This window comes from Lemur catta, chromosome 1 (genome assembly GCF_020740605.2).
Source record: "Lemur catta isolate mLemCat1 chromosome 1, mLemCat1.pri, whole genome shotgun sequence".
Taxonomy (NCBI): Eukaryota; Metazoa; Chordata; class Mammalia; order Primates; family Lemuridae; genus Lemur; species Lemur catta.
Genome location: NC_059128.1, coordinates 113,532,959 through 113,560,275, shown reverse-complemented (window position 1 = coordinate 113,560,275; position 27,317 = coordinate 113,532,959). Strand labels below are relative to the sequence as shown.

Here is a 27,317-nt window from a genome sequence, read left to right as displayed (position 1 = left end):
GGGGAACTGGCAGGACCGAAGGGTGGAGGAAATTGGAACAACTCCAAGATCCAGGCAGCAGGGACGTCAGCAACGGCAGGAGGGGCAGGGATGGGAGCTCAGGTGCCCTTATAAACCCCAGGTGCTCGCTGAGGATTTGTGGAATTCAGGTGAAAATGTCCAGCCAAAAGCTAGAGACGAGGGCTGAAAGTCTGGATAAACAAGTGATACTCAAATCAACCGCAAGCCTCTATTTGAATAGCGCTGCATATGGAGACTGTTCAACACAAACAAACCCAACACAGTATTTATATTACTCCTAATAGGCTGTAATCACCATGTACGCTTGCAGACGTGGGCCTCTGCCTTCCTCCCTGACCTGTGCTCATGCTGAGAGACAGGAAGACAAACTTTCAGTTGCCGGGAGAGTTACAGGTGAAAACTAAACATATATCATCAGAACACTACCGCCACTACGCTGGAAAGTAGCTTCTGCTTCTGAGAGGTAACTCCTGCATAATGATATCGTCTTCTCGGGATGACTTATTCAATCTGGCTGCTCAGACGGCTGCTGACTTCCCAGCATTTTTGATGACATGGAGTTCCTACCCAGGGCGCACAGGCGGCAGAGCAGTTGTTGTGAAAGCACGAAAGACCACAGTTCCATTGGAGAAGGGGAAAAATGTAAGCACCAGAACTCGGCCACAGCAGCCAAAGTAAACAGGAAGGTTCTGAGGCAGCAATGGGTGATCTTTGCAGCCGGTAGGCCATGCCCAAAGCACTGCCCGGGCGACATCTATGCCCCGGGGCTGGCGCCAGCTTCAGCCTCAACACCCCTGGTTAAGGGCACACCGCAGACTCAGCCAACAGATTCAAGGTCCCAGCACCCAGCCTCTGCACTCTGGGGCCTTCTCCCCGAATGCTGGAATCTTCTAAGAAATGAAGATGATGGGGTAATACAGATTCTGTGCCATTGTAGTAAAAATAAAAAGCAATCTCTGATTCAGTGAGACACTTGAGCTACATTCACTGGAGGCAAGAAGCTAAGCTTCGGCCAAGTACTCGGACTTGTCAAGTCATGAGAATGTATTAGCACAGCTAAGCCAATTCCACGGCCAAGGGTTACGCCCCTCCTTCCCCCACTCCACCTGGACGCCTTCCCTGGCCATTAGAACCAAAGAATTGAAGCAAATCAATTAGCTGTTTCTCCAGGAAGGGTGCCTGGGCGATGAGGTCAACTGACAGGCTGAGCTCTCGAGGACATCTTGGAATGAATGAACCTGGCTCGTCGGTAGCTGTCTCCTGACTTGCTCACATGGCAGTCTCAACCCCAGCAAGTTCCTTCAAGGCACCAGGACAGCCTGCTGCATGGAGACCACTTCGAGGAACCTCCAGAAAGGTGGCTGGAAATGACCCCGGGGTCTCGGCCTCAGCGGCTGCCACTTCCCTACACCTCTGGTATCACCCTGTCGTTCACTCCCCAACAGAAACCCAGAACACAGGGGAACATTCCATGACCGCCCCAGAAAGCATCAGCCGTTTTACACATTCAGAAATCATCAGAAAGACAGTGCACAGGGGAAGCGGCACAAAGCCTGTGAGGGCCATCTGGGGACAGTTAGGTGTGGGCAGAGGGCCTCAATTGGGACACTGTCCTCTCTCCAGGCCAGCTGGCAGAGGGCACTTGGAACTAAAGGGCTCAAATCCTAAATCAGACCAGCAAGGCGAATGGATCCTAGCGGGCGGCTTCCCAGGCACTTCTGCACTAACAAGTACAGATCTTTCCAGGTGTGGATGCAACGGCCTCACCTGGCAAAGAGAAAGGTGCCCACCTTGTTCCAACAGCTCCTTCGAGTCCAAGCCCTTTCCTCACTCAACCAACCTGCTCCCCGAAAGCCCTGCCCTAAGCCTGGGCCCCAGAAGGCAGGTCTTTAACAGCTAGTTTATCTGTTAAAATTTCCCCGAATTTTCTGGTGGGAATACTTTTCAACAGATGCCCTTTCCTCTGGGAACTCACATTTACCAAGTGGTATAATTATGCCTGGAGTTTGGCTATTGCCTCTAATTCCCTCTGATGCACCAATCCCCTCCCCTCCCAGGAGGAGGGCGCACTGAAGAGTCTTTTCCCTCTTCAGCCTGAATTAACTTCGAGGTCCTCCTGGACCCAGCGCGGTTGCAGGCAACAGGACCCACACGTGCACAATTGGGAAAAGGTGATGGGGCTTGCACCATCCCAGGAGTGACACCAAACCAAGATCAGATAAAATACTCTTTGCGGAACTTTCTCCCTCCAGGCCCAGCGGGGAGTTCTTGGGGGTAGCCATGGAATTAGGATGTTTGAAAGATGGGAATCATGGATCTCCTCTGTGACAGTTCTCTAAAGCAGAAAACAGGGACCTCTCACTGACAGCTGCCCGAGGCCCTGGTCTTCCAACCACTGGCACTCGGGGGGCTGGTGGCCAGCACAGCCCCCTTCCTTGTCCCTCTGACCCAGGACACAAGGTTAATGACAACAGGACGAGGAAGGGTTTGATGAATTTCTCTCTGGAAACTCTCTATGGATGGGTGTGCAAACCATATGATATGCAAATACACCGAACTGTCAGGAGAGGCCGGGACAGAGGATTTCCGCACAAGGTACTCACAGACTTACAGTGTCCCGAGTGTCTCCCAAGTTCTCCGGGGGCGGTGGGGGGCAGTCTTGGAGGATATTTTGAATCTGCACAACCCCAATTAAGTCATCTGTCATCAGACCAGGCATGCCTGGTTGCAAAGGGACTCTTGTTTAACCAGCAGTTGGCAAAGCTGAGCGCAAAACCTTGCATTAGACACTAGAGAGGACACACCGGCAAACAGGACTCTGGTCCCCGCTCTCAAGTACTTTACGATACAATAACTTAAGGACAGAAAATTGGCAGGTCGACTTTCCAGGCAATAGTTTTAGCACTGGGAACAGGGGAGGAAATCTGTCACCCTCAAGTCAGTGCTCTGGGTAGTTCTGAGCTTTTCTATGATAGGTTTGGAGAAAGAATCCTACCAGGCCTTGACCTGTCTCTCGGGACTTCCTAGGCCTGCATTTCTACGTCTGTAGAATGGGCGGCTGACAGCTGCTTGAGGCCACCGCTATCAGAAACAAATCTTCCCTTCCAAAGAGGACCATGACAAGGTGGTGCTCTCAAATCCAAACTCAGGAGACACTGAAGGATTGGCAAGCAGCAATCTGACCATCTGATTTGCCTGGGCTGCCCCGCCCCAGGTGCCAGGCCCAGTCCTCTGTGAAGAGGGCACTTCCTGGTCCCTTTGGAGAACACAACCACCCGGACACGTAGACACCACCTCCCAGCTCTCCGGCAACCCCGGTCCCAGTGACCGGCTCCCGGATCCTTCCCCAATCTTTTCATTATCTGCTTGGCCTTATCCATGTCACATCATGTCACATCCCAGTTCCTGCTGGCCCCCGCCTTGGAGATAAACCACACTCCTCCCAGACACAACCCTTAAGTGAGCGAAGAACTCACTCATCCCCTTGCCAAAAAAATAATACAAAAACCACACACAAAACCAGCACAGGTTTGGGGGCAGGCAGGGAATGAAACATGTGGGTTAGGGTTGGGGCAAGGAGACCCAAAAAGACTTTCCTGGCCGTGGAATGTCAATGCTAAGAAGTTGAGAGCCCAGAGCAAACTGGGAAATCCCACTTCTTAGCTGTATCTGAAAGTCCTAGAGGAAAGTAAAACATGCAAGAGAGAATGGAAGCCTCCAGAAGCCAGCCACTTTCCACCCAGTCACACTGCTCCCACTATAATAAAGCATTTACAGGTTTGTGGCATCTGGGGGGAGGGGGAGAGGCCAGGATTCTGCTGGATTCAAAGCATTTTCCTGGAGCCAAAAGTCATGCTGGGGCGCTCACCGCCAACTCACCTACTTGGGTAAAAGACACCATTTTCTGCTGTTTCCCCAGGGGCCTCTGGCTCTGTTCAGAAGGGACAGAGTTCTTGGGCCTCTCCCAGATTTGCATGCAATCACAGCTGGGGAAAGAGAATGAGACTTTGGGTCCACGCACACTTCCCTCTGGGACCGGCTTCCCTTGCAAATACTCCTGCAAAGATGTAGACCAGCACTGTCCGGTGGAACTTTCTGCAATGATGGAAATGCCGGGTCCATGCTACCCAGCGAGGTGGCTGGCAGCTCAGTAGTGGTGGTAACTGAGCACTTAAAATGCGGCTGGTGTGACCAAGGAACTAAATTTTTCATTGTAGTTTAAATTTAAAGTAGCCACAGGTGCTGGTGGCTATCCCACTGGGCAGTGCAAATGTAGCTCTCCCTGACGTTAACCTGAACCAAGACCTTTATTTCCCTCTGTCACAGACCAAGAATGCCACCTATTTCCAAGTGACAGCTGCCCAGACTTCCACAACCTAGCACATCACAAGGACAAAGGACACACTTCAAATGAAGACATCACCCCTGGGGACTCAGGGGTGAGAGTTGGGGCCACACTCTACGCCTTTGTGGTACCCAATAAGACTTTCCCAGAGGTGGGCTTCATTGAAAGCAGACACTGGAGGAACATTTTGCTTGGGTTTTTAACTCAATACAGATTAGAAGCAAGAAGCTCTGTCTCTTCAAAGAAAATCAACTCACACCATGCTGTGGAAATCCACAGATCAACTGCCGGAAAACTCTTCCTTACCTCTTGAGAGAAAGGCAGCAACACCAAAGCCAAAAGGGAAACCATGACGAGTGGGTGCCAGAAACACAAACCACCCGCCTCAATGACCCTGTGCCACAGGCGGCAGGATGGGCAGGAGGGAGGCCCCTTGCCTCTCACCCCGAAACCACACCATGCCTTACCAGACAGAGCCGCCTCAGTGGCGCCAGAGCCAGGGACGCCCCAACCTGCCCTCACTAACAGCGGAGATTTCAGCCGCCACCCCCATAGCACCTTTCTTGGCCTCGTGCCCCTGGAAAGCTGGGGCAGCAGGGACCAGGGGAGAAATGATCCCATGTTGGGGGCAGCAGTGGTTCTGAGCTTGAGAGAGAGGGAAAGGGGCCTGGGTATCGAAGAAGAGGCAACAGAGTTAGGTGAAGGGGGTGCCAGGGGCCAGAAAGGCCTCGGGTTTAAGGGAACCAACACAGATCAAATGGAAGGAGCTGTCAGGAGAGTATAGGGAGGGGAACCCACCCTGGGTTTAGACTGAGGCTCTAGGATCTTGGGGAAGGAACAAGAAATGAGGCGGAGGGAGGGAGACGGCAGGGGCTGAAACACGCATCAGGTGGAGGTGCTGGGATGAATGGAAAACCCTGAACATAAGGAGAGCCGAGTGGTTCCACAGAGATCACAGGACTGCGAAGCCAGAGACCAGATTGAGGAGAGAGATCTGGATTGGGGTTAAATGTGGCAAAGCACAAATCAGGATCCCAGGGGCAAAGAGGGCCCAAGCTGACAGGAACGGCGGGCAGTTGGTGTCTGAAGGGTTCGGGGGCTCCAGATCAGAGAAGAAACTGCCCCTGGTCCTGGTCTCAGAGAAGACGTGAAAGAGACAGCCCCTCAGGCACTGGGGTCTGAGGGAGGGTGAGGAGGGCCTGAAACTAGAGGTGAGCTGAGGCAGGAGGATGCCTCTTAGGAGTCTAAAGAAGTGAACCCAAGTCCATAGGAAGGGGACACTAAACTGGACTGAGTTCTTGTAGCTAAGCAGGAAAGGCTGGGTCCCCGGAAGTCAGAGGGAGCTCAAGCTGGGGCTAGTGTTTGAGGGGAAAGGGATGCTCCAACTGAGGCAGGGGCAGGCCCAGGTAGGGAATGAGGGGAAGGAAAGCTTAGGCTGGGCCTGGGCTCAACGAAGGGAAAGGCTGCAGACCAGGGTTCCAGAGGTCCTGCAGGGACTCAAACGTGAGCTAAGGTTTAAGGGAGGACAGACAGGTGGCAGGTTAGGGGGTCAGGGAGTTTGAGGCAACTCAGGACAAACGGTCCAGAGAGATAAGGACACACAGGCTGGCCCTGGACCCAAAGGGGTGCAGGACAGATCCGGGGAGTGTGAAGGGTCCCGAGGGGGTCCGAGGAGGCTCTGGGCCAGGCTGGGATCCCCAGAGCTGGATGTGGGGACTCTAGGTCAGGCTGGACTTCCCAGGAGCGTCCCAGGAGGTTCTGGCTGAGACTGGGGTTCTTGAGAGGGATCTCAGGGCGCTCTGGGCCAAGCTGGGTTCCCAGGGGCGTCCCAAGGGGCTCTGGGCCAGGCTGGAGTCCCGAGGCCGTCCATGGGGACTCTGAGCCAGCCTAAGGTCCTCAAGGGGGTCCGAGGCTCCCCGGCCGGGCAGGGGTCGCGGGTGGGGGAGGGGAAACCCCGCCCCACATAAAGGCCCGGGGAGCGGCGGGCTTGCACAAAGCGGGGCAGACAGACGCGGGGCGAGGGCGGGGAGGCCGGGACCGGGGAGGGCCGGGCGGGCGGGAGGAGGGAGGGAGAGGGCCGGGCGGGCTGCGCCGGGGCGGCGCGGCCGCTCCTCACCTGATTGTCCATGGCTGGCGCCCCGCCCCGCCCCCGGGCCCCGCGTCGCTCGCCGCCGCCGCCGCCGCCGCTCAGCGCCGCCCCGCCGCCCTCATTGTCTGTCAACCGCCGCCGCCGCCGCCGTCGCCACCGCTCCCGGCCGCCCGCCCGCCCGCCAGCCCCGCGGAACCGGAAACCACCGCCAGCCCGGGTCGCGCACCGACCACGGCCCCCCGCCGCCGACTCGGGCCCCCGCCCCGACGGACAGCCACCTAGCCCAATCGGCGGCGCGAACGGCCGCTCGTTGGGCGGGATTTCCGGCCTGGCGGGGGCCTGCCGGGCTGCGGTCGGAGGGACGAAGCCCGCAGCCAATGGGAAGGCGGGAGCGGGGGGGCGGGAGGAGGGAGGGAGGCAGGCGCGAGGCGAGCCGGGCCGAGCGGAGCGCGAGGTGTGCGCCGCACGTGGAGGGGGGCGGGGGCGGCCTGGAGCGCCGCGCCTGCGCGCTGCGGCCCGCAGGGGGCGCTGCCGCGGGGCCGACACATCTCAGGGCGAAAGCCTCCTGGGGCCGCAGCCGAGGTTGCGGGTTCGAGCTCCGGGCAGGGAGCTCAGGGACACTTGTTTCCTGGCCACGTGTGGCTACTATGCGATGGAATGAGCCCCTGGCTCTGGAACCAGAGATTAATTTTCTAAACCGTGGATCTGCTTTGGCAAGACTGGTCAGACTCCGTCTCCCCACTCCCTGAGTCTCGGTTTGCCCATCTGTAAAATAGGGACCAGGACAGTAGTACTGTGTGGTTCTACTTCAGGTGATTTTGAATGGTGCAAATTTGAAATGGTGCTCCATCGAAATGATCGGGAAAGCCTCATTTTTTTTTTTCAGTTACACAAGAGGAATAAATTCTGGTGATCTATTATTGCACAGCAAGGTTACTATGTTATAACGTACTGTGTATTTTTAAGTTGCTAAAAGTGGATTTCGAATATTCTCACCCCAAGGAAATGAGACGTATGTGAGGTGATGGATGTGTTAATTAGCCTGATTTGTTCATTCCACCATGTGTACACGTATCAAACCATCCCATTGTACCCCATAAATATATACAATTATTATTTGTCAATAAAGATAAAGTTGTTAAAGAGAGGGTCTCATTTTATCCGCGAAATTTTGAATAATTTTAATCCCTCCAAAAAACAATTTTTTCTTTAAGAGATGCTGTCTGACCCCATCACCCAGGCTGGAGTGCAGTGACAAGATCATAGCTCACTGTAAACTATAACTCCTGGTCTCAATCAAGGGATCCTCCTGCCTCAGCCTCCCAGGTAGCTAGGACAAGAGGTGCCCGCCACCAAGCCTGGCTAATTTTGGTTTTTAATTTTTTTGTAGGGACAGGGTCTCGCTATGTTGCCCAGGCTGGTCTCGAACTCCTGTCCTTAAGTGATCCTCCCACCTCGGCCTCCCAAAGTGCTGGGATTACAGGGGTGAGCCACCGCACCCAGCCTCCGAAAAAACTTTTTAAATTACCTAGGATCACAAAATTTCACAGCCTCTTTTAAACTCGATTTAAGTTGGAAACAGGCATACCCCCCTCTCTTTCAGGATCTTGTAAGCCACCTATTCCTCTCACAGTAAGACATCTGTCTGCTTGTGATTTGGGGGAGCCTTGTTCAGTTATTTTAAATTCCTTCTTCTAATTAAAAATTGGGTTATTTGGGTTTGTTTGGGTTGTTTTGCCCGCCACTTCTCATTTAAGTGTCAGTCAAGCACTGGTGCTTTGCACTGAAGATCAGTGCTGGAAAATCAATAACTTTGGAATGGAAGTAAGTCTAGACAAAAACTCTGAAGAAGGCCAGACTGCTGTCATGGTAACACCACCATGCTTTTTAATCTAGGGCAGGTCTTGCTGGAAAGGAAAAAAAAAATGCAGACCATGCTGAGAAAATAAGCAGCAACTCTGATGTTGGTACAACTTAAAAAAAAAAAAAAAAAACTCTTTTCAAATATAATGAAAGTTAACTAAAAAAAAATTTTTAATCCTATAACTGGATGTAAGTAGATCAGTGGTTCTAAGTGGTCCCCAGCAGTGTCAGCCTCACCTGAGTACTCTGTTAGAAATGCAAATTCTGGTCTCCTACCTTGTTGATAGAATCAGAAACTCTGGGCTTGGACAGCAGTCAGTAGCTTAACCAGCCCTCCAGATGGTTTTGAGGCTCACTCCACTTTCAGGACCGCTGCCCCAGGTAAAGGATCAAAAATGGGAAGGGAGATAACAATCTGTCTGAGAGAAACTTGCAGGAAAGGACCTTCAGACTACATTTGTTGCAAAGACGAGCTTCAGGAATTCAGCCCCCACACCACTCTGTCGCCCCAGGGTAAAGTGCAGTGGTGTCATTATAACTCACTGCAGCCTTCAGCTCATGGGTTTAAGCGATCCTCCTGCCTCAGGCTCCTGAGCAGCTGGGACTACAGGCACCACCATGCCCGGCTAATTTTTCTGTTTTTAGTAGAGCCAGGGTCTCATACTTGCTCAGGCTGGTCTCGAACTCCTGACCTCAAGTGATCCTCCTGGCCTCCCAGCATGCTGGGATTATAGGCGTGAGCCACCATGCCTGGCCAGAGTCTACTCTTAAATTACGTTCTGAACTAATGGGGATTTTCAAAACTGCATCCCTTGGGCTCTCACTGGCTGAGGTAGAACACTTTAAGCATCAAAAAGAATAACACGGAAGCAACTCATGTGTCTACTGACAGATGAATGGACAAACACAATGTGGTATATCCATACAATGGAATGTTATTCATCTTTAAAACAAAGGAAATTTGCACACATGCGACAACATAAATGAACCCTTGAGGACATCATGCTCCGTGACATAAGCCAGACACAAAAGTACAAATCCTGTGTGATTCCACTCACAGGAGGTCCCCAGAGTCGTCAGATTCACAGAGACAGAGAGGAGAACGGTGAGTGCCAGGAGCTGGGGAGGGGGTGGGGAGTTAGTGTTTCATGGGGACAGACTTTCAGTTTGGGAAGATGAAAAAGTTCTGGAAATGGAGGGTGGTGATGGTTGCATGATAATGTGCATGTGCTTAATGCCGCTGAACTGTGTGCTTCAAAATGGTTAAAATGGGCCAGACGCGGCGGCTCACCCCTGCAATCCCAGTACTTTGGGAGGCCAAAGTGGGAGCACAGCTTGAGGCCAGGAGTTGGAGACCAGCCTGGGCAACATAGTGAGACACCATCTTTACAAAAAATAATCGATGAATAAAAAATTAGCTGGGTGTGGTGGTGCATACCTGTAGTCCCAGCTACTCGGGAGGCTGAGGCAGGAGGATCCCTCAAGCCCAGGAGTTTGAGGTTGCTGTGAGCTGTGATGACGACACTACCCTCCAGCCCAGGTGACAGAGTGAGACCCTGTCTCAAAAAGAAAAAACATACCAGTACCTAGACCCCACCTTCAAGGATTCTGGTTTTATTAGTCTGGAATAGGACAGGGACATCCTCTCCCATCTGCAGCCTGGTTTAAGAATCACTTGAGCCGCAGTTACAATAATAACACTTTTTGTTGTTACTGTATCTAATTATATGGCTACTTTAATCTGACAAACTCTTCATGGAGGTGACACAATGTTTCCTCTTTAAATACATCAATGTAAACAGGGTAGATTTAAAGAAAAATATATAGCAGATGATAATGTGAGGATTTGGCAGAATGCATGATGGGTGGTGTTAAATCTGTTTAGCATCTATTGAACATGTTCTCCCAGTGTTGCAAACAATGAAACAGACACAGAGGTAGTGTAGAAGATCTCACGGCCACAAAGTAACATTTTGGATGTTTGTGATCTGACTTCCAGTCTGTCACTAACTGCCACCACACTAAGTCTCTACCGCCCTCTCGTGGTTCAGTTTGTTTGCACCCAGGAGGGAGATTTTTTCTTTTTAATAAATTTTTTTTTTTAATAGATTTAGAGGGTACAAGTGCATGGATGTTGTGGGTAATGGTGAGGTTGGGGCTTTTAGTGTAACCATCACCTGAATAACGTACATCATACCCTCGGGGAGACCTTGACATTTGGTATTCCCCTATGTTTCACCCCATAGACGGTCCAGCCGCAGCCAGCCACAAATGTACACACAGCAATGTTGACGGTGACGAGGCTGCAGCAGAGCCCTGTGGCCAGTGAGTAGAGACCTACCCCAGATAAACTCCAATTTGGAGAAGACCTTTAATATCATACTGGGCATATGACCCTTCTACGGAGACATGCATGGTTTTGGAGCAGAGCAAAAATAGGTAAAAACCAAGCATTTCCCCAGAAAACAGGCAATACATTAGACATTCAGAATTTTCCCTCTCTTATCCTCATTACCCCCTTTCTTCTGGTAATGGTCCCTGATTTGAGGGTTCCCCCCAGGGCCAACGTAAGATACTTCTGTGGAAATTTAAAAATGGCAGCACCCTTCTGGGAGAGTGCCAATTCATGACAGGATTTAATGCTTGAGGGAGGACTTCAGCCCCCACTGGCCTTCTCTTCCGACTCTCAGTTAACATAATGGGGGAAGGGGGAAACTCTCACCCCTCCCTCCCTCCCTTCTCCCCCCAACCCAGGGATCACATGACCAGGCCTGGCCAATCAAAGGACTGCATCCCTCTGGCTACAGGGATTGGTTCAAAGGTGGGGGGCCCCATGACCTAAACTCATCCATGATTGACTCTGGGAGCTTTCCAAATTTTTAATTGATATAAAATTTACTTGACCTAAAATTAACCATTAACCACATTAAAGAGTACAATTCAGTGGCATTTAGAATATTCACAGTGTTGTGCAACCACCACCTCTAACTAGTTCCAAGACATTTTCATCACCCCAAAAGAAGCCCCATCCCCATTAAGGACTCAGTCCCTAACCCCCACCCAGCCCCTGGCAACCACGAATCTATGTCCCGTCTCTGTGGAATCTGCCTGTTCTGGACATTTCATATACATGGAGTCACACTGTGTATCCTTCTGTGTCTGGCGTCTCTCACTGAGCACGATGTCCTCAAGGTCCCTCCATGTTGTAGCCTGTGTCAGAGCTGCGTCCCTTTTCATGGCTGAGTGATACACCATTTCATGGCTATACCACATTCTGTTGATCCACCCATTCATGAAGAGATGAATGGAACTCATGGAGAACTGCCAAATTGTTTTCCTCAGTTACACCATTTTACATTCCCACTAGCAGTGTATGAGAGTTCTGATTTCTTCACATTTTCTCCAACACCTGTTTTCCATTGGGGGGGGGGCAGTGTTTGTTTGCTTTTTTTTTTTATTATTATGGCCAACCTAGTGGGTGGATGAACTAAAGGAAGATGGATGGATGGATGTTTGTCAGACTCTATGCTAAGCACTTCACATACATTAGCTTGTTTCATCCACACAGAAACCCTATGAGGGGAGGAATATTATTTCCATCTTGCAGAAAAGGTGCTTGAGCTTCAGAGGCAGGAAAAACCACTTCCCCAGGATTATACAACTAGAACATGGTGATGCAGGGGTTCAAACTTAGGTCTGCCTGTCTGCAAGCCCTGTGCTCTTAACTGCCATGGAAACCATCCTTCCTCCACCACCCCACCACTGCTTTGAGAACCTATGCTGGCCACCCTCCTCTGTGATGGCCCTGTGTCCCCAAAGCATCCAGATTGCCCAGACTGGGCCTCTGTTTTCCTCAGCTGTGAATCTGAGGACCTCGAAGGTCCATGGGAGCACGTGGGAGGGTCTGCAAGGTCTCTGCACGCATGTGTGGATGTAGAATGAGGTGCTTGGAAGTCAGGTCTGTTCTCTGGGATGCCCCCTGACAAGCACCCAGCACATTGCCATGGCCAAAGACAGAGCCAGGGAGTCTGGTAGTGACCACCAATGTTTATAAGGGTGCTCAGAGAACAAGCCCCAACAAGCCCCAGATGATGCCACATCAATCAGTCATCCCAGCACCTGGTGATCCAGCCCCCCCAGGTCACATGACAGTGGCCGTGGGGAAGCTGTGGACACAGAGGAAGAAATGAAAGAAGACAGTGGGGGCAGGTCATGGTGAGGGGATGTGCGAGGCAGCCCCACATCCCAGGGCCATCAGAGATGTCATAAAATCCATCCCCTGCTGTGGGGAGGGTCAGCCCAGGACAAGGAGGACAGGGAAGGAAAAAATGGAGAAAGGACCCGCAAATGTCCCTCAGGCTCAAGTTTGATCCAGGCCTCCTTCCTCAAGACACAGGCAAGCCAGCGGGCAGCTGGCTAGTCACAAGGCTGGCAGGTCTCAGCACTTCTTGGTGTCACGCTGGACCTCGATGTAGGGGAGCCCCACAGGCCACGTGTCCCGGGGCCAGTAGCGAATTTTGAGGGTTTCACCCGGCATCTCGTAGCTGGCGTCCACCAGGGCCAGAGTGACTATGCAGTAGGGGAAGGTGAAGCTTATAAGCACGTGCCTGTGGAATGCAGGGGCAGGGCGTGAAGGTATAACATGCCCCAGCCTCACCCCTCCTTCTCACAGATGAGGACCATCCCAAGGGACCTTCTGGGTGTGGCCGTGGACTACGACCTTTCCCCCCCCCATCTCCACATCTGGGTCTCCTCCCTTTGCATCCCCACACCCATGCTCCAGGCTCCCCCTGCTCTGAGCTCAGACACCTGAGATTCTCTCTGATCCTGGGCCCCCCGGGCCCCAGGGCAGGTGCTTACCAGATGCTGTGGAGGTAGAAGAAATGAATCCGCTGCCAGAAATTGCAGAGCAGGCGGTCGCTGAGCCAGCTGGCCAGGGCGAGAGCCCACAGAACCACAGAGACCTCGATCAGGTGCCGAAGCTCCTTATTGGTGTTCCTAGAAAGGGAGGAAGGGGACCCAGGGCCCGACTCAGAGAGCAGCACCCAAAGGGGCTGATGGGAAATTCTTCCGTCCGAGGAGATGAAGCTCACAGGCTGGGAGGAAGGAAGGAGCATGCAGTGAGTGTGCAGGGGGGAGGGTGCATGGCCCCTGCTTGGAGCTAATGCTTGCTGGTGGGTGCAGGGGGCATTGCTTCAGTGATGGATGCACTGGAGGCACTGACATCACCACAATGCAGTGTGTCAATGTAGCCACATTGCATATGTACCCCATGAATATTTACAAAGAAAAAAATACATGGGGAAAAAAAGCAAAAAATAAAAAAGGCCAGGCACAGTGGCTCACACCTGTCATCCTAACTCTCCAGGAGGCTGAGATGGGAGGATCAGTTGAGGCCAGGAGCTTGAAACCTGTAGTCCCAGCTACTCAGGAGGCTGAGGCAGGAGGACCCCTTGAGCCCACAAGTTTGAGGTTGCTGTGAGCTATGATGATGCCACTTCACTCTAGCCTGGGTGACAGAGTGAGACCGTCTCAAAAAAAAAAAAAAAAAGAATCTGTGCTTCCCCTGACAGCAGAGTGAACCCTGGTGTCCCTTGGGAAAAAACATATCAGAGATATGAATGAGACAGCAACTTCTTCAAGGTTAAAAGCACAGGCTCTGCCCATAGCCTAAAATGGGACAGTTTAAACATCAGAATGCATAATGAGTAAGAACTGGTGAGATCTGAATAAAGTCTGCAGTCTAGTTGACAGTATTGTACTGACATCCGTGTCCTCCTTTTGAAATTGTACCATGATTACGTAAGATGTTACCATTGGGCTGGGAGAAGGATACATGGGACTCTCTGCTATTTTTGCAACTTGCTGGGAATCTGTAATTATTTCAAAATAAGAAGTTTAAAAAATAGAATAATGACTGCAATGAATTGAAATACTTTAGAGCTATAAAAATCTGTGAGTTCATCATGAATCCTTTTTAAAATCCACTTTGTTGGTCCCCTACTAGAGAAGGCTAAGGCGGCACCAACTCATTATGCTGGAAATGGATAAGTAAAGGGAAAGAATCAATCCACCATCCAGCCTTTCTTGTTCAAACTGTATTTCAAGGTTGATGAGCAAAAGTCCTTCTTGATGGAAGAGGTGCAGATAATAAATGCAGAAGGAATGATAGAATCTGAAAATCCCCCTTTTGCAACCCATAATGAGATGATGAATCAAGGCAGCATGTACTTATGGTTGCTGAAGCCATTAGGTGGAAACTTTATAAGGAAGGGACCCGGTGACACCATCCTGGTCCACCTTAACAACACTCCATGTGGAACAATCACTCACTGCCGGGTTGTGATGGAATGCAACAGGAAGCACCCAGTACCACTCATGAAATATTCTAGCAAAAAAAAAAAAAACTCCACCTAAATCTAGATCTAACAATTAATTTGCAGGAAATACAAAGAAATAATAATAAGGGAGCATGTTAAAAGACACTGAAGGAAAGTCAGCCAAATCTAGAACATGAATCACACTACATAACCAATGGCTGAGCTGCTGTGAAAAATCAGAGGTATAATGAGAGGGAGAAGGAGGAAGGGACTGCTATGAAATAAGAAACCTAAAAGACCATGTTTGGATTCTTATTTCAACAAAACCAGGTATAAGAGGACATCTTTGAGAAACTGAGGGGATGTACATAGAACTGAGTATCAGATACTATTTTGAAGGCATGTTTGTTAGACATGTGTGAGCCATATCTCCCATTTCCCCCTCCAGGTCTATCCCTACCCTTCTCCTCTAGTGCCCTGCAGGGTGACATATGTGGACCAAATCCACAGGCTCCCTTGTCCTTAGGCTTCCAGTTGGATTGGCCAGTGGTTTCCAGTGGGTAGGGCAATGGTTTCTAGGGGATTGACCAATGGTCTCCAATTGGGTTGACCAATGGTTTCCAGTGGATTGACCAATGGTCTCCAGTTGGATAGGCCAATGGTCTCCAGTTGGGTAGGCCAGTGGTCTCCAGTTGGGTTGGCCAGTGGTCTCCAGTTGGGTAGGCCAATGGTCTCCAGTTGGGTTGGCCAGTGGTCTCCAGTTGGGTTGGCCAGTGGTTTCCAGTGGACTGGCCAATGGTCTCCAGTTGAGTAGGCCAATGGTTTCCATTTGGGTTGGCCAATGGGGAGCCCCACAGGAAACCACTTATTTGGTTCTGTTAGAGTATGGATTTCCCTAGCTTCCTCCCTGTGGGGCTGCCTTATACTGGCTGCAACCAGCAACTGGAGATCATAGCTCCTTCAAGGAGGCTCTCTTCATGGAGACCAGTCCTTCCCAGTTCTTGCAATTATTCCATCCTGCCTCCTCTCCCATCGCCTCCTGGCCCAGGCCTCCAGATGATCATAGACTCTCACACTTATTAACACAAAGATCATTAACAGTCCTAGTGATTTTCCTACATCCCGCCTTCTCCATTGTAAATAACGTTTTCATTCAACTTTCCTCAAATGGCTCCACTTGTACTTCAAGTGGTTCTCAAGGAACAAAATTTAAAAATATTAAAAAAATGGCCCCATTTGAGAGCCCCCTCTCTGTCCTGCTAACACCTATTATAGTTTGAAGAATTGATTCTTTATCACAAGAGTCATATCCTGAAAAATTTAGGGGTGAAATGGTTTGAAATCTGAAGGAAATATGGAACAGAAGTTGACAAAATATCAATGGGTGTCGTGGCTGGTTAGTGGGGGCATGGAGGTTTAGGGGACAATTATGTCTACCTATATGTATGCTTTGGGGATTTCATCCTCAAAAGGACAAGCTCTTGGCCAGGTGTGGTGGCTCACACCTGTAATCTCAGCCCTTTGGGAGGCCAAGGCTGGAGGATCACTTGAGGCCAGGAGTTTGAGACCAGCATGGGCAACATAGCAAGACGCTGTTTCTACAAAAAATAAGAAAAATTAGCCAGGCGTGGTGGCACACACCTGTACTCCCAGCTACTCAGGAGGCTGAGGCAGAGGATCACTTGAGCCCAGGAGTTCAAGGCTGCAGTGAACTATGATCGAACCACTGCACTCCAGTTTGGGAGACAGAGTGAGACCCCATCTCAAAACAAAACAAAACAAAAAGGACAGCTCTGCAGTCAGACAGACTTAGGTTCAAATCCTGGCCCTGCCATACATTAGTGGATGACCTGGAAGAAGGGATGTCCCCTCCCTGAGCCTGGAGTCAAAGAGAACTCAGTGCCTAGAACACAGCGAACATCAGAGGGGTTCAGAGTGGGTATGGGGGCCGCCTCCCCGGACACCTGCAGCCTGTACTCACTTCTTGTACTCCTGCACCACGATGTAGAGGATGTGCAGGGCGATGCTGTTGAGGGCGTAGGCATTGACCGCGGGCCGCAGGAAGGACAGAAAGGTACTGACCATGGTGGTGATGAAGACCAGGCGGATGAACTGGGGCCTGAGGACAAAGGGGCCCAGCTGCATGTGGGAAGGGGAGGTCCTGGAGGGTTAGGTGGGGTCACCCAGAGACCTTGTGGCCAAGGTGGGTGAGAAAGAGGAAGGGTTCTAGGGAGCCCAGCTAGATTCAGAAGAGGGTCCTGAGTTTCCCAGGTAGACTCAGCAGAGGTTCCCAGGGAGCCCACGTGGGCCCAGGCAGGGTCTCAAGGGAAACCCAGGCCAGGCATGGTGGTTCACGCCTGTAATCCCAGCACTTTGAGAGGCCGATGTGGGAGGATCACTTGAGGGTCTCGCAGGGGCCCAGGAGTGTCAGTGAAGGCTCCCAGGGCCCAGGTGAGGTCAGGTAAGGCATTCAGAGGAGCCGAGGCGGGCTGAGGGGATGGATCCCTGGGCCCAGATGAATTTAAGAGACATCAGACAATGGTTCTTAGGGACCCAAGAGAGATCAGGCAAGGCCCTGGGGGTGATAGGGTGAGGTGGGGGGGGGGTCCTGGAAGTCCCAAGAAGGTTTCAGAGGGGCTTGGGGTGGGGGTGGACCAGTCAGGTCAAGAGAGGGACTTGGAGGGCCCAGGAGGGTCAGATGAAAGATTCCAGGGAGGCTGGGTGATAGGTTCAGGGAGGGGTCCCTGGGACCCCCAGGTGGCTCCCACAGAGTCGGGACAAGGTCTCGGGTTGTCTGGGTGGGATAAAGGGAGGAATTATAAGAAACCAAGTAAGATCAGGGGAGGGTCCTTGGAAAGCCAGGGAAGTCAGGGGGGTCAGGAGAGGACACAGGGTGGTCAGGGGATGGATTCCAAGGGCCCCAGAGGGACTCAGGGGAGGGGACCTGAGTGAGGCCCAGGTGAGCTCAGGCAGGGTCAGATGAGGACTCAGGCCCCACCCTGCCCAAACAGCGAGTGCCTACTGCACCTGTTCCCCTCTAGGAAGGCGGGGAAGTAGCAGCGAGGCATCCATATACTGTAGCAACTGCCCAGGAGCCACAGGATGGCGATCTCGTCCAGCAGCTGCCCCAGGAAGCTGAGCGTCATGTGGAAGTACATGGAGAACAGTCCTGCAGTGGCAGAGGCAAGGGCGGGTGGTCAGGGGCCTCGCCCCTCCCCACCCCACTGTCCCCTGCTGTCACAGCCCTGCATCTGCCTACCTACGAGCATAAAGAGGCCCGAGATGCCATAGATATAGCGGGAACGCTTCTGCGCATAGGGATGCATCAGGAACATCATAAGTGGCCCGAAGATTAAGAAGGTGACATTGCTGAACTGGAACGGAAAGAGACATGGAGAGGGGGCTTGTCAGACAGGAGAGGCAGAGAAGGGAGGGCTGCCCCCTCTGTCCAAAACCTCAGTCGTTAGCCAATCGGTCCCCTGCTGCATTTCAGGCAATTGGTAATCATTCACCTGTGAACCTTTCAGTTGACGTTGACTGTCAACTGGTCATCAACGGATCAATTACTTGGCCGGGCAGAGTGGCTCATGCCTGTAATCCCAGTGCTCTGGGAGGCCGAGGCAGGAGGATCACTTGCAGCCAGGAGTTTGAGACCAGCCTGGGCAACATAGCGAGACCCCATCTCTACCAAAAATATCAAATTTAGCCAGGTGTTATGGTATGCACCTGTAGTCCCAGCTACTCAGGAGGCTGAGGCAGGAGGATCCCTTGAGCTCAGGAGTTTGAGGTTGCTGTGAACTATCATGATGTCACTGCACTCTAGCTGGGGCAACAGAGCGAGAGACTCAAAAAAAAAAAAAAAGGCAGCATGGCTGTTACTTTCTCATATTTTGACCATACAACTTTCTGGTTCTCATTTGCCAGTGAGGAAATTGAGTTTCAGAGAGGTGAAATGACTTCTCTGAGGTTGCACAGCTCTGTGGGACTCTGAAGCTTGCTTTCAACCCCTGCCACGAAAGGTGGGAGGACCAGACGGGTGGCAATGATGAAGACAGGGTTCCTCTGCAGCCTGGCTGCATGACTCATGCCTCTGGGCCTCTCTGTCCTGCATCAGTAACACGGGAGGGAACCGTCAATGCTGCCTTGTAGGCTGTTGAGGGACACGCACAAGGCCAGGCATTGGAGAACTGCATTGCCATGGACATGGTATGGGCTCAATGAATAGCAAAGGCTGCTGCTATTGTCGTTATTGTCGAGGGCGATACTAACACACCTGCCATTGTATAGCAATTCCAAGCTCAGAGCCCAGCAGAACTGAGAAAGGAGTTACCAACAATGCCCCTAGTGTCAGAGCGAGGAAAGAGCAGTGGGTGGAGACAGTGACTAACTGGCGGCTCCAGCTCCAGGGTCTCTGATGTTATCACACTGCCCGGATGCCAGTCTCTCTCCCTGCCCTTCTGGGCTGGACCTCCATGTCCCCCGGCTTCTTGCCCCACCTGTGAGGCAGTAGAGACACCCATCTGGGATTCTGCCCGGAGCCAGCCCAGCCCCGAAGTCTGGACATACATGAGCTGGTCTCTCTGGGTCCTGGCCCCACCCGGTGACTTTGTCTCCCTTCATTCATTCACTTGTTCATTCATTTGTTCAACAACCATTCCTTGAGTCCCTACTACTCTGTGCTCAGGGGCCAAACCTGTTCCTGAAATCAAAGCCCCTGCCTTCTTGGGGTGTGTCCAACCAGGATCTCGGGACACAAGATGCTTCTCATTTCCCCCTTCCTACCTTCCAGGCGCTGTGATGAGGATGACAGAGCTAAGTGCCATGGGGCCGGGTAGTTTTGCCTGTTTTGTCCACTGCTGTTGAAAGCCTCCCCAACTCCCCCACCCATGTCTAGAACAGTGCCTGGCACACAGTAGGTGCTCAATAAGTTGTTGTAGAGAATCATGTGTACACAGAATGCACCTAAATAATATACACAGGTGCCCAGCACACATGCTGTAGTGGCTGTGTATTATGGGGTTGCAATTATTCTAGAATTGTTTGCTGTTTTATTAACAGTAACTGGCAGAATGAGTGGCCCGGAGAGGGGACTGAATGAATACCTTAGCGCAAAAGGAAGGGAAGAAAGTGGCCTGAATTGACCCCTCACTTTAGCCTTGGGAAAAGGCAGTGGGGGGACCCTTTCTCATTCACCCCAGGCTGACATTGCAGCCCCCCAACAAACAGCCTCTCTCCCCACACACTGTTTCATTTCAGGATTCCAATCCTTCATTTCTTGACCTGTCTGTCTGCGTCTGCCCTCCACCACTGGACTGGGACTCCCCTGAGACAGGAGACACCTCTGTTTGATCCCCGACTGTGTCCCTAGCACCTCTCACTTGGGGCGACTTGTACATACCCTAGAAAAATGTGTTAGATCCAGTGAGTCAATAAATATCTCCAAACACCTCCTGGCCCTTTCTCCTCATTGCCAAAACTCAAACTCTCACCACTGGCACCTGGCTTTTGTCATTGGTTAAAACCACCCCCACACACACACACAAACACCTGCATCCATTCAACATGTGCCTGTTAATGTTGGTGCCGGGCGGGGGGATGGGGGGGATGGTGTGTACACCAGACACGATACACAATTCAACTGCATGAAGTGAGATAAATATGATTGTTAATCAGTAATCAAGTGGCCTCACAGCACCGTGGTGAAGTGAGAGACTCTGGGACCAACCTCTTCAGGCATTTACAACTTTCACACACTTGAAATTTGCATGCTTTGTGACCCCGGGAAAGAAACTTACCCTCTCTGAGCCTCAATTTCCTCCGTCTGTAAAATGGGATGCATGAGAGTACCTACTTCATGAGATTTTTTACAAAGATTACAATAAGTGCTATTTGTTCAATAACATGAATAAATGTCAAATAAATTAATGAATGTAATTTTCACATCTCTCTAGGTTTACTTCTAAAATAGCTTCAATGTATTCAACACTTAGGATGTACCAGGAGCTGTGGGGTTTTTTTAAATACATATATTTCTATTTTTAAAACTTGAGACATAACTCACATACTATAAAAGTCACTCTTTTTAAAATGAAACAAATTCAATAGTTTTTAGTGCAGTCATAAAGTATGGAACCATCACCACCATCTAATTCCAGAACATTTTCATCACCCCCAAAAGAAATCTTGTCCCCGTTAGCAGTCATCCTCAATCCTTCATCCTTTCCTGGCCCCTGCAACCACAAATCCACTTTCTGTCTCTGCAAATTTGCCTTTTCTGGGCATTTCCTGTAAATGGTAATATACAATGTGTGGTCCTTTGTGATTTGCTGGGCATGATGTTTTCAGGGTTTGTTTATGTTGTAGCCTGTGTCCAGATTTCCTTTTTTTCCTGGCTGAATAATATTCCATTGCATGGACAGACCTCACTGTGTTTATCCACTCATCTGTTGGTGGATATCTGGGGTGTTTAGCAGCTATTTTATCCCCTTCCTGGTCCCATGAGATAGGGCTTCACAGTTGCCCCCTTTTTGGATAGCTGCTCAGTAAATATTAGCTGAAGAAAAGGATGAATGAAGGAGATTTTCTTCCTTAGCACATACTACCGCCATCTACAATCCCATAGCCTTGACTTTGGTTTAATGTCTGTCTCCCTATCCCCAGAATTCAGCCCCCACCAGGGCAGGGGGATTTGTCTGTTTTGGTCACTTCTGTGTCCCCAGAGCCTAGAACAGCACCAGGCACATACCAGATGTTCCATCAGTTCTTGTTGAACGAAGAAGAAATTGTTCCCCGACTGACTCAGACCCCTCCGTCAGCCCCAGGAGGCCAGCAGGGTGTGGATCACTGACACCCACTTTTTTCCAAAGGAGAAAAGAAGCCAAGAAGGACCTATCGGGTCCACGCCCCAAGATGTGTCATGGGCTAGACCACCGGATTTGGCATGTAATTATTGGACTCATGGTGTCTGCCCCTGCCTGAGGACAGGGACTGTGATCACTTTGCTCTCTGCAGGGCCTGGCACAGCGGAGGCGCCTGGTCATTCATTGCTTTTGCTGTGGATATTGATGAGGATGGAGGCAGAAGAGGGAGGTGTGATTGGATCTCAAGTTGCATGCAGCCAGGGGCTCAGAGAGGGGTGCAGGTCCTCCCCTGGGTCACACAGCATTTGGGGAGCAGCCAGGGCTGGAACCACACAGCACCAGCCAGCAATGAGGTGGCTCAGAAGAGGAGACTCTCCTATTTCATCCCTTCTTTAGCGTGCCCAGACACCTCCTACTCCTTCCCGCCCCTATGCCTTTGCCTGTGCAGTTCCCTGTGCCAGGAATGCTATTCCTTTGTTCTGTACCTGAGTGTCTGAGGAGTTTTCTGCAGAGGATGAGATGCAGAGCCTCTAAAGCTTTAGCAGGACCCCCGGGGGAGAAAATTCAGGATCACAGCAGCTTCTGGGAGCTGGGGAGCCTTGAAACTTCCACCTGTTCCACTTGAAACTCTCCTAAGTTGGCAGAGACCCAGAAGGAGGCCACTCCTGGAGGCTACCAGGCCAATGTCAACTGCAGCAGCCCACACCTGGCCTCTGCCCCTGCCCTGCTCGAGCCAGACCCTCCCACACCCCTGACTTCTGTTCCTACTAGATGACCCTTCCCTGCTCTCCCAGCCCATGTGCCAAACACAATCAGGTGTCCCAGATGATGCCACATAATGACTCTCCTTTGCTCAAGAGCCACCCAAGGCCACCAGTGTCCTCGGGATAGAGCACACAGTCCTCCACCTGGCATGCCTGATTTGGCCCCTAGGTTGTTTAGCAGCTATTTTATCTCCTGTTCTCTCGAGTTCAGTTCCTCACTCACAGACAGCTGGGCTCTGGCCTCGAGCCACTAGCTATTTCCCGACAGGCTGTGCTGTCCTGTCTCAAGACAGTTACATGGGACATTAACTCATTCTTTAAGACTTGGTGTCTGCAGTGTCATTGATGTTGCCTCCCCATTCAGCAAGCAGAGGCCTCACACCCCAGCCTGCAGCACCCCCCACTGCCCCCTCTTTTGGCATTTTTTTCCTCCATCTGCCTCAAGCTAACCACGGAGCTGGAGGAATCTGTTTCTAACTTTAAACCTCCCACTGCCTGGGAGCACTGAGCCACTCTGGGACCCCAGGATCACCCACCCAGCACGGGCTGATTTACAGCAAATTTTGCTTGAATGAATGAGTGAGTTCATCAATGGACACAGGATAAATTTCAAACACTCCAACCCAGCAAGCAAAATGTGTTTGTCTTCATTTCTCCCCACCTTCTAGCCAGGAACAAACTTCCCCCTGTTCCCAAGCCGACCAGCTCCTCTTTTCCTTCCAGAACTGAGTACATCTTTTTCCTCTGCTCTCCTTTGCTGAACTCCTACTCCGCTTGACGAACTCCTACTATTCCTTCAAAACCAAATTCCTAGGTGCCCTTTTCCCCCAACACCTGGACTGAGTCCTTTGGTGTTTTCTTCTTCTGCAACCCTGACCCTGCTTCCTCAACCCCAAACTCAGCTCCTTGAAAGCAGAGCAGCAAAAAAGCAAAAGATTCCTCTTCAGAGAAGTATTTTCCAACTGTGAGTGGTGACTCATCAGTGGATAATGATGAAGGCAATGTGAACAGATTTTTTTTTTTTTTTAAATAGAGTCTCGCTCTGTCACCTGGGCTAGAGTGCTGTGGCGTCAGCCTAGCTCACAGCAACCTCTAACTCCTGGGCTCAAGCGATCCCCCTGCCTCAGCCTCCCAAGTTGTTGGGATTAGAGGCACATGCTACCACGCCCACCTAATTTTTTATATTTTTAGTTGCCCAGCTAATTTTTTCTTTCTTTCTTTCTTTCTTTTTATAGTAGAGACAGGGTCTCACTCTTGCTGAGACGACTCAAACTCCTGACCTCAAGCGATCCTCCCACCTTAGCCTGCCAGAATGCTAGGATTACAGGTGTGAGCCACCACACCTGGCCAATGTAAACAGATTTTTAAAATTTTTTCTGCTACATATTTTGTCTAGAGCATTTTGTCTAGATCACAAGCATGCTTTTAAATACCTGCATAGTATTTCCCCAGAATGTATTCCACCCTCCCTGCATCGGTGGTAATGTTACAGCTTCCGTGTTTTTTCTCATTTATTTGCTGCAATTACAAATGATTCAGGGATGACTGTATATATAAATCTTGCTTTCTATGGGGATTATGTCTCTGGTAAAAATTCCTAGAGCTGCAATGACTAAGTCGGGATGGGAAGGGCCACTTGTAAATCCATCTCCCAACATAAGTTGTCAGATTGCCCACAGGAAACTACACTAGGTGAGTGTGCCCACGTTCACTAGACATAAACTCGTTTTTAATCCCTGAAGTGAGAGGCAAAAAAAAAAAAAAAAAAGGCCCCAAACTTATTGCTTTCTATTTGGCTATTGTTTTATATGTGAGTATATCAGAAGTTGGCAAAAGTTTTACTGGCACACAACTGTGCCCATTTATTTATATATTATCTGTGGCTTCTTCCCAGCTATACTGGCAGAGTTGAGTATTTGCAAACAGAGTCTGCATAGCCCATAAAGCCAAAAATATTTACCAGCTAGTCTTGTAGAGAAAAAGATTGCCACCCCACTGTTTAGAACTATATGATTTATTAGCTACGGTGACAGGTTTAGGCTATTGACAAGTTTTGGATGAGAAAGTTTTAGGGAAACCTTTTCTTTATTTTTATTTATTTATTTTATTTTATTTATTTATTTATTTATTTATTTATTTTGAGACAGAGTCTCGCTTTGTTGCCCAGGCTAGAGTGCCGTGGCATCAGCCTAGCTCACAGCAACCTCAAACTCCTGGGCTTAAGCGATCCTCCTGCCTCAGCCTCTCGAGTAGCTGGGACTACAGGCATGTGCCACTATGCCCAGCTAATTTTTTCTATATAGATTTTTAGTTGGCCAGATAATTTCTTTCTATTTTTAGTAGAGACGGGGTCTGGCTCTTGCTCAGGCTGGTCTCGAACTCCTGACCTCGAGCGATCCACCCGCCTCGGCCTCCCAGAGTGCTAGGATTACAGGCGTGAGCCACCGCGCCCGGCCTCTTTTTATTTTTATTTTTTCCTTTGAACAGCCAGCCCTAAACTAGAGACAGAATGGAACAATGTCTAACATAACCCTGATGCTATTTTTCATCCTGTAACCTGTTTAGTCAGAGCATTTGGGGTGAAATAGAATAGAAAATACCCAAGTGTGTTTGCACCAGGGGAAGGTAAGTCTTGTTGTGTGAAACTTTTCTTTGTCCTTGATAAATATCTGGAAATGCAAGGCCAAGGTGATGACAATGTGAAATCTCCTTCCTCATAGGTGTCACAACCAGGAGAGAGTTGGAGACCTGCAGCCTCGTGGAGTAACTACAGGTTGCTCAATTTATGTCATTTTGAGATAGGTGAATGGACGACAGAGAGGAGGAGGATTTTGCATGAAATAAGAACACACAGCTATACCTGGGCCCAGCCCACACCTGAGTCAGCCCTCTCTCGGCGCCTTCCGTGGGGGCCCCCACCTTGGGGCCAGCTGAACAGAGAACATTCTGGACCACAGGTGTTGCTGGGGGATCCAGAGACAAGAGCTCTGACATCCCTACCCATTTCCCCAGCCTCTGGGAACAAGCACACTCAGCTCCCTCCCATTTTACAGGTGGGACTACTGAGGGCCAGAAATCATATCTCCGGCCAAGGAAGAACAAGAACCAGGGAGAGGTTCCATGAGGAGCCCTGAGTCTCACACTCCCACCTCCCAGCCCTGGGAAGCCACAACATCAAAGATAACAGGGTCAGAGCCACCCAGGGAATATTGGGACTGAGCCTCCCAGCCACCTCCCCAAAAAGTCTCGTGCCACTCACCAAGTCTCAATCCTGACTCTACCTACCCCGGTGACCCTGGTGTATCTTGCAAACTCCCCGAATGCCTGTTTCCTCCCCTGGAACATGGGGTGAAGTCTATATTATATACATCATGTCTAACTCCCAATGCCATTGTGAAGATTGAATGAGAGGTTTCATGTAAAATGGTTAGCACAATTCCTGGCACACAGCAAGTACCTGGGAAAGGCCCGTGTCCCCATGATGGATCCGCTCACCGTCTACGGAGTGAGCGTGAACTGTGCCCAGGTCACAGAGCTAAGCACTAGGTGTAGATTACCCACCATCGCAGGAGCTCCTGGAAGGCAAACCCTGCTTCCTTCACCGCTGAGTCCCCGGTGCCCTGCACGGGGACAGCACAGCCGCACACATGTCTTTGGGCACCTGTGTCTTTCAAGCTTTGATTAAATGCCATTGCCATTTTTGCATCCAAGATTCTCGAGCACTTCTAATGTAGTGCTTTAGCAGGGATTAGGGGAAGGGTGACCGGCCCTCCTGGCATGTCCAGAACTGAGGGGTTTCCAGGGAGGTGGATCTTGAAGTACAGAAACTGAGATAGTCCCAGGCAAACTGGGACGGGTTGGTCACCCCGGGTTGAGGGTGTAGCTGAGAAGAACAAGACAGACACAGTCACCTCTCCTGGGAAGCTTTGCTTAATTGGACCCACCCTTCTGGTTCAGGGGCTTCCTCTGTCCCCCACTTCCTGGCAGCTGCCTGTGCGTCCTCCCATTACAGCATCATCACCCTGGGTTGCAAATGCCTGAAGTCGCTCGGCATTCTCTGCTCAGGGAGGGCAGAGACCAGCTCTGGCCACCTGGGCTGTTTCCAAAACCTACCGCAGAGCCCGGTGCCAAGGGAAGACAAGCAAATGAATGACAGCCGGCATCCCTTGGCTGACACTGAGAAAACCCAGGCTCAGACAGGTGAACTGCTCCAGCGAGATTCCCCAGCGAGGATGTGGAGGAACTGGGTTCGAACCCGCATCTGTCTGGTGAGACTCCTCCACCCCACCCACCCGCGCTCCGGCCCTCACCGTGTTGTAGAACTCAGCTATCACCTCTGAATACTGGAAGTTGCTCTCACACCAGTCTATCTCGGAGCTCTGGTAGGCGAAGATACTGGGCATCTTGACGCAGTGCCGGCCACCCGCTGGCTGCGCCTGGCACTGGGTAGTGGCCCACTGGTAGCAAGGGAGGCTAGGAGAGCCAGGCCCTGGGAAGGCGGGGAGAGGACAGCTCCGGGCCCCGCGGCAGGCCGAGACGAAAAACCTGCTAGGCTGCTCCCCGGTTGCACCAGGGCGGCCTGGCTGTGCAGTGGCAGTGGCCCTGGGCACATGCTGTGTGGGTGGGGGTGGGCAGGGAGGCCTCCCATCCCAGCTCACTTGTCCAGGGGCGGGAACTGTTCTTAGAATGGTAATAAAAAATAATAATAACAGAATCCACTGGGATGAGCACTCTCATTGTCCCCATTTTACAGACAAGCAAACCAAGGCACAGAAAGTGAAGTCACCTGCAGAGGGCACCCAGGAAGTAACTGCAGCCTGGCATTGGACTCTAAGCTCTTAACCACTAGGTTTTACCATCTCGGCACCATCCAAAGCCCCACGTCAGGAGCAGCACAGCCGGGTGCCCACCCCAAGGGGCTCAGCTCAGCTCCCTTGGAGTCCTTGGCCATGTGATCCTGCCCATTCATTTCCCCTTTGAGGGCCTCATATGTGCTATGGAAAGTTGGGCTGGATTGAAGCCATTTCTCTTGGGTGGTTGAGATCTCATATGCTC

At 51.0% G+C, this 27,317-nt stretch overlaps 2 protein-coding genes across 3 annotated transcripts in view; both read right to left on the bottom strand.

Annotated features, from left to right (window-relative positions):
- The window catches only part of MLLT1 (MLLT1 super elongation complex subunit), a 62,408-nt gene extending 55,762 nt beyond the window's left edge, over nt 1-6,646 (bottom strand). Inside the window, exon 1 of one of the 2 annotated variants that reach the window (XM_045548831.1) lies at nt 6,483-6,646. In XM_045548831.1, coding sequence (XP_045404787.1) covers nt 6,483-6,494 — 12 coding nt within the window. In that variant the 5' untranslated portion in view covers nt 6,495-6,646. The remainder of the gene's footprint in view (nt 1-6,482) is intronic. The other variant, XM_045548832.1, reaches the window with a different exon arrangement.
- Nucleotides 6,647-12,756: 6,110 nt separating this feature from the next.
- ACER1 (alkaline ceramidase 1) lies at nt 12,757-26,665 on the bottom strand. Its single transcript, XM_045548830.1, has 6 exons — nt 26,573-26,665; nt 17,898-18,012; nt 17,666-17,807; nt 16,620-16,757; nt 13,179-13,316; nt 12,757-12,925 (listed from the first exon to the last, which is right to left on the bottom strand). The coding sequence occupies exons 1-6, from the start codon at nt 26,663-26,665 to the stop codon at nt 12,757-12,759; spliced, it is 795 nt and encodes a 264-aa protein (XP_045404786.1).
- Nucleotides 26,666-27,317: the final 652 nt, after the last annotated feature.

Coding starts and splice junctions, on each gene's coding strand:
- ACER1 (XM_045548830.1), bottom strand. CDS start 26,665: ATGCCCAGTATCTTCGCCTACCAGAGCTCCGAGATAGACTGGTGTGAG. Junction 17,808..17,897: donor GGGCCTCTTTATGCTCGTAG/GTAGGCAGATGC, acceptor CTGCCACTGCAG/GACTGTTCTCCATGTACTTC. Junction 12,926..13,178: donor TTCTACCTCCACAGCATCTG/GTAAGCACCTGC, acceptor TGCATTCCACAG/GCACGTGCTTATAAGCTTCA.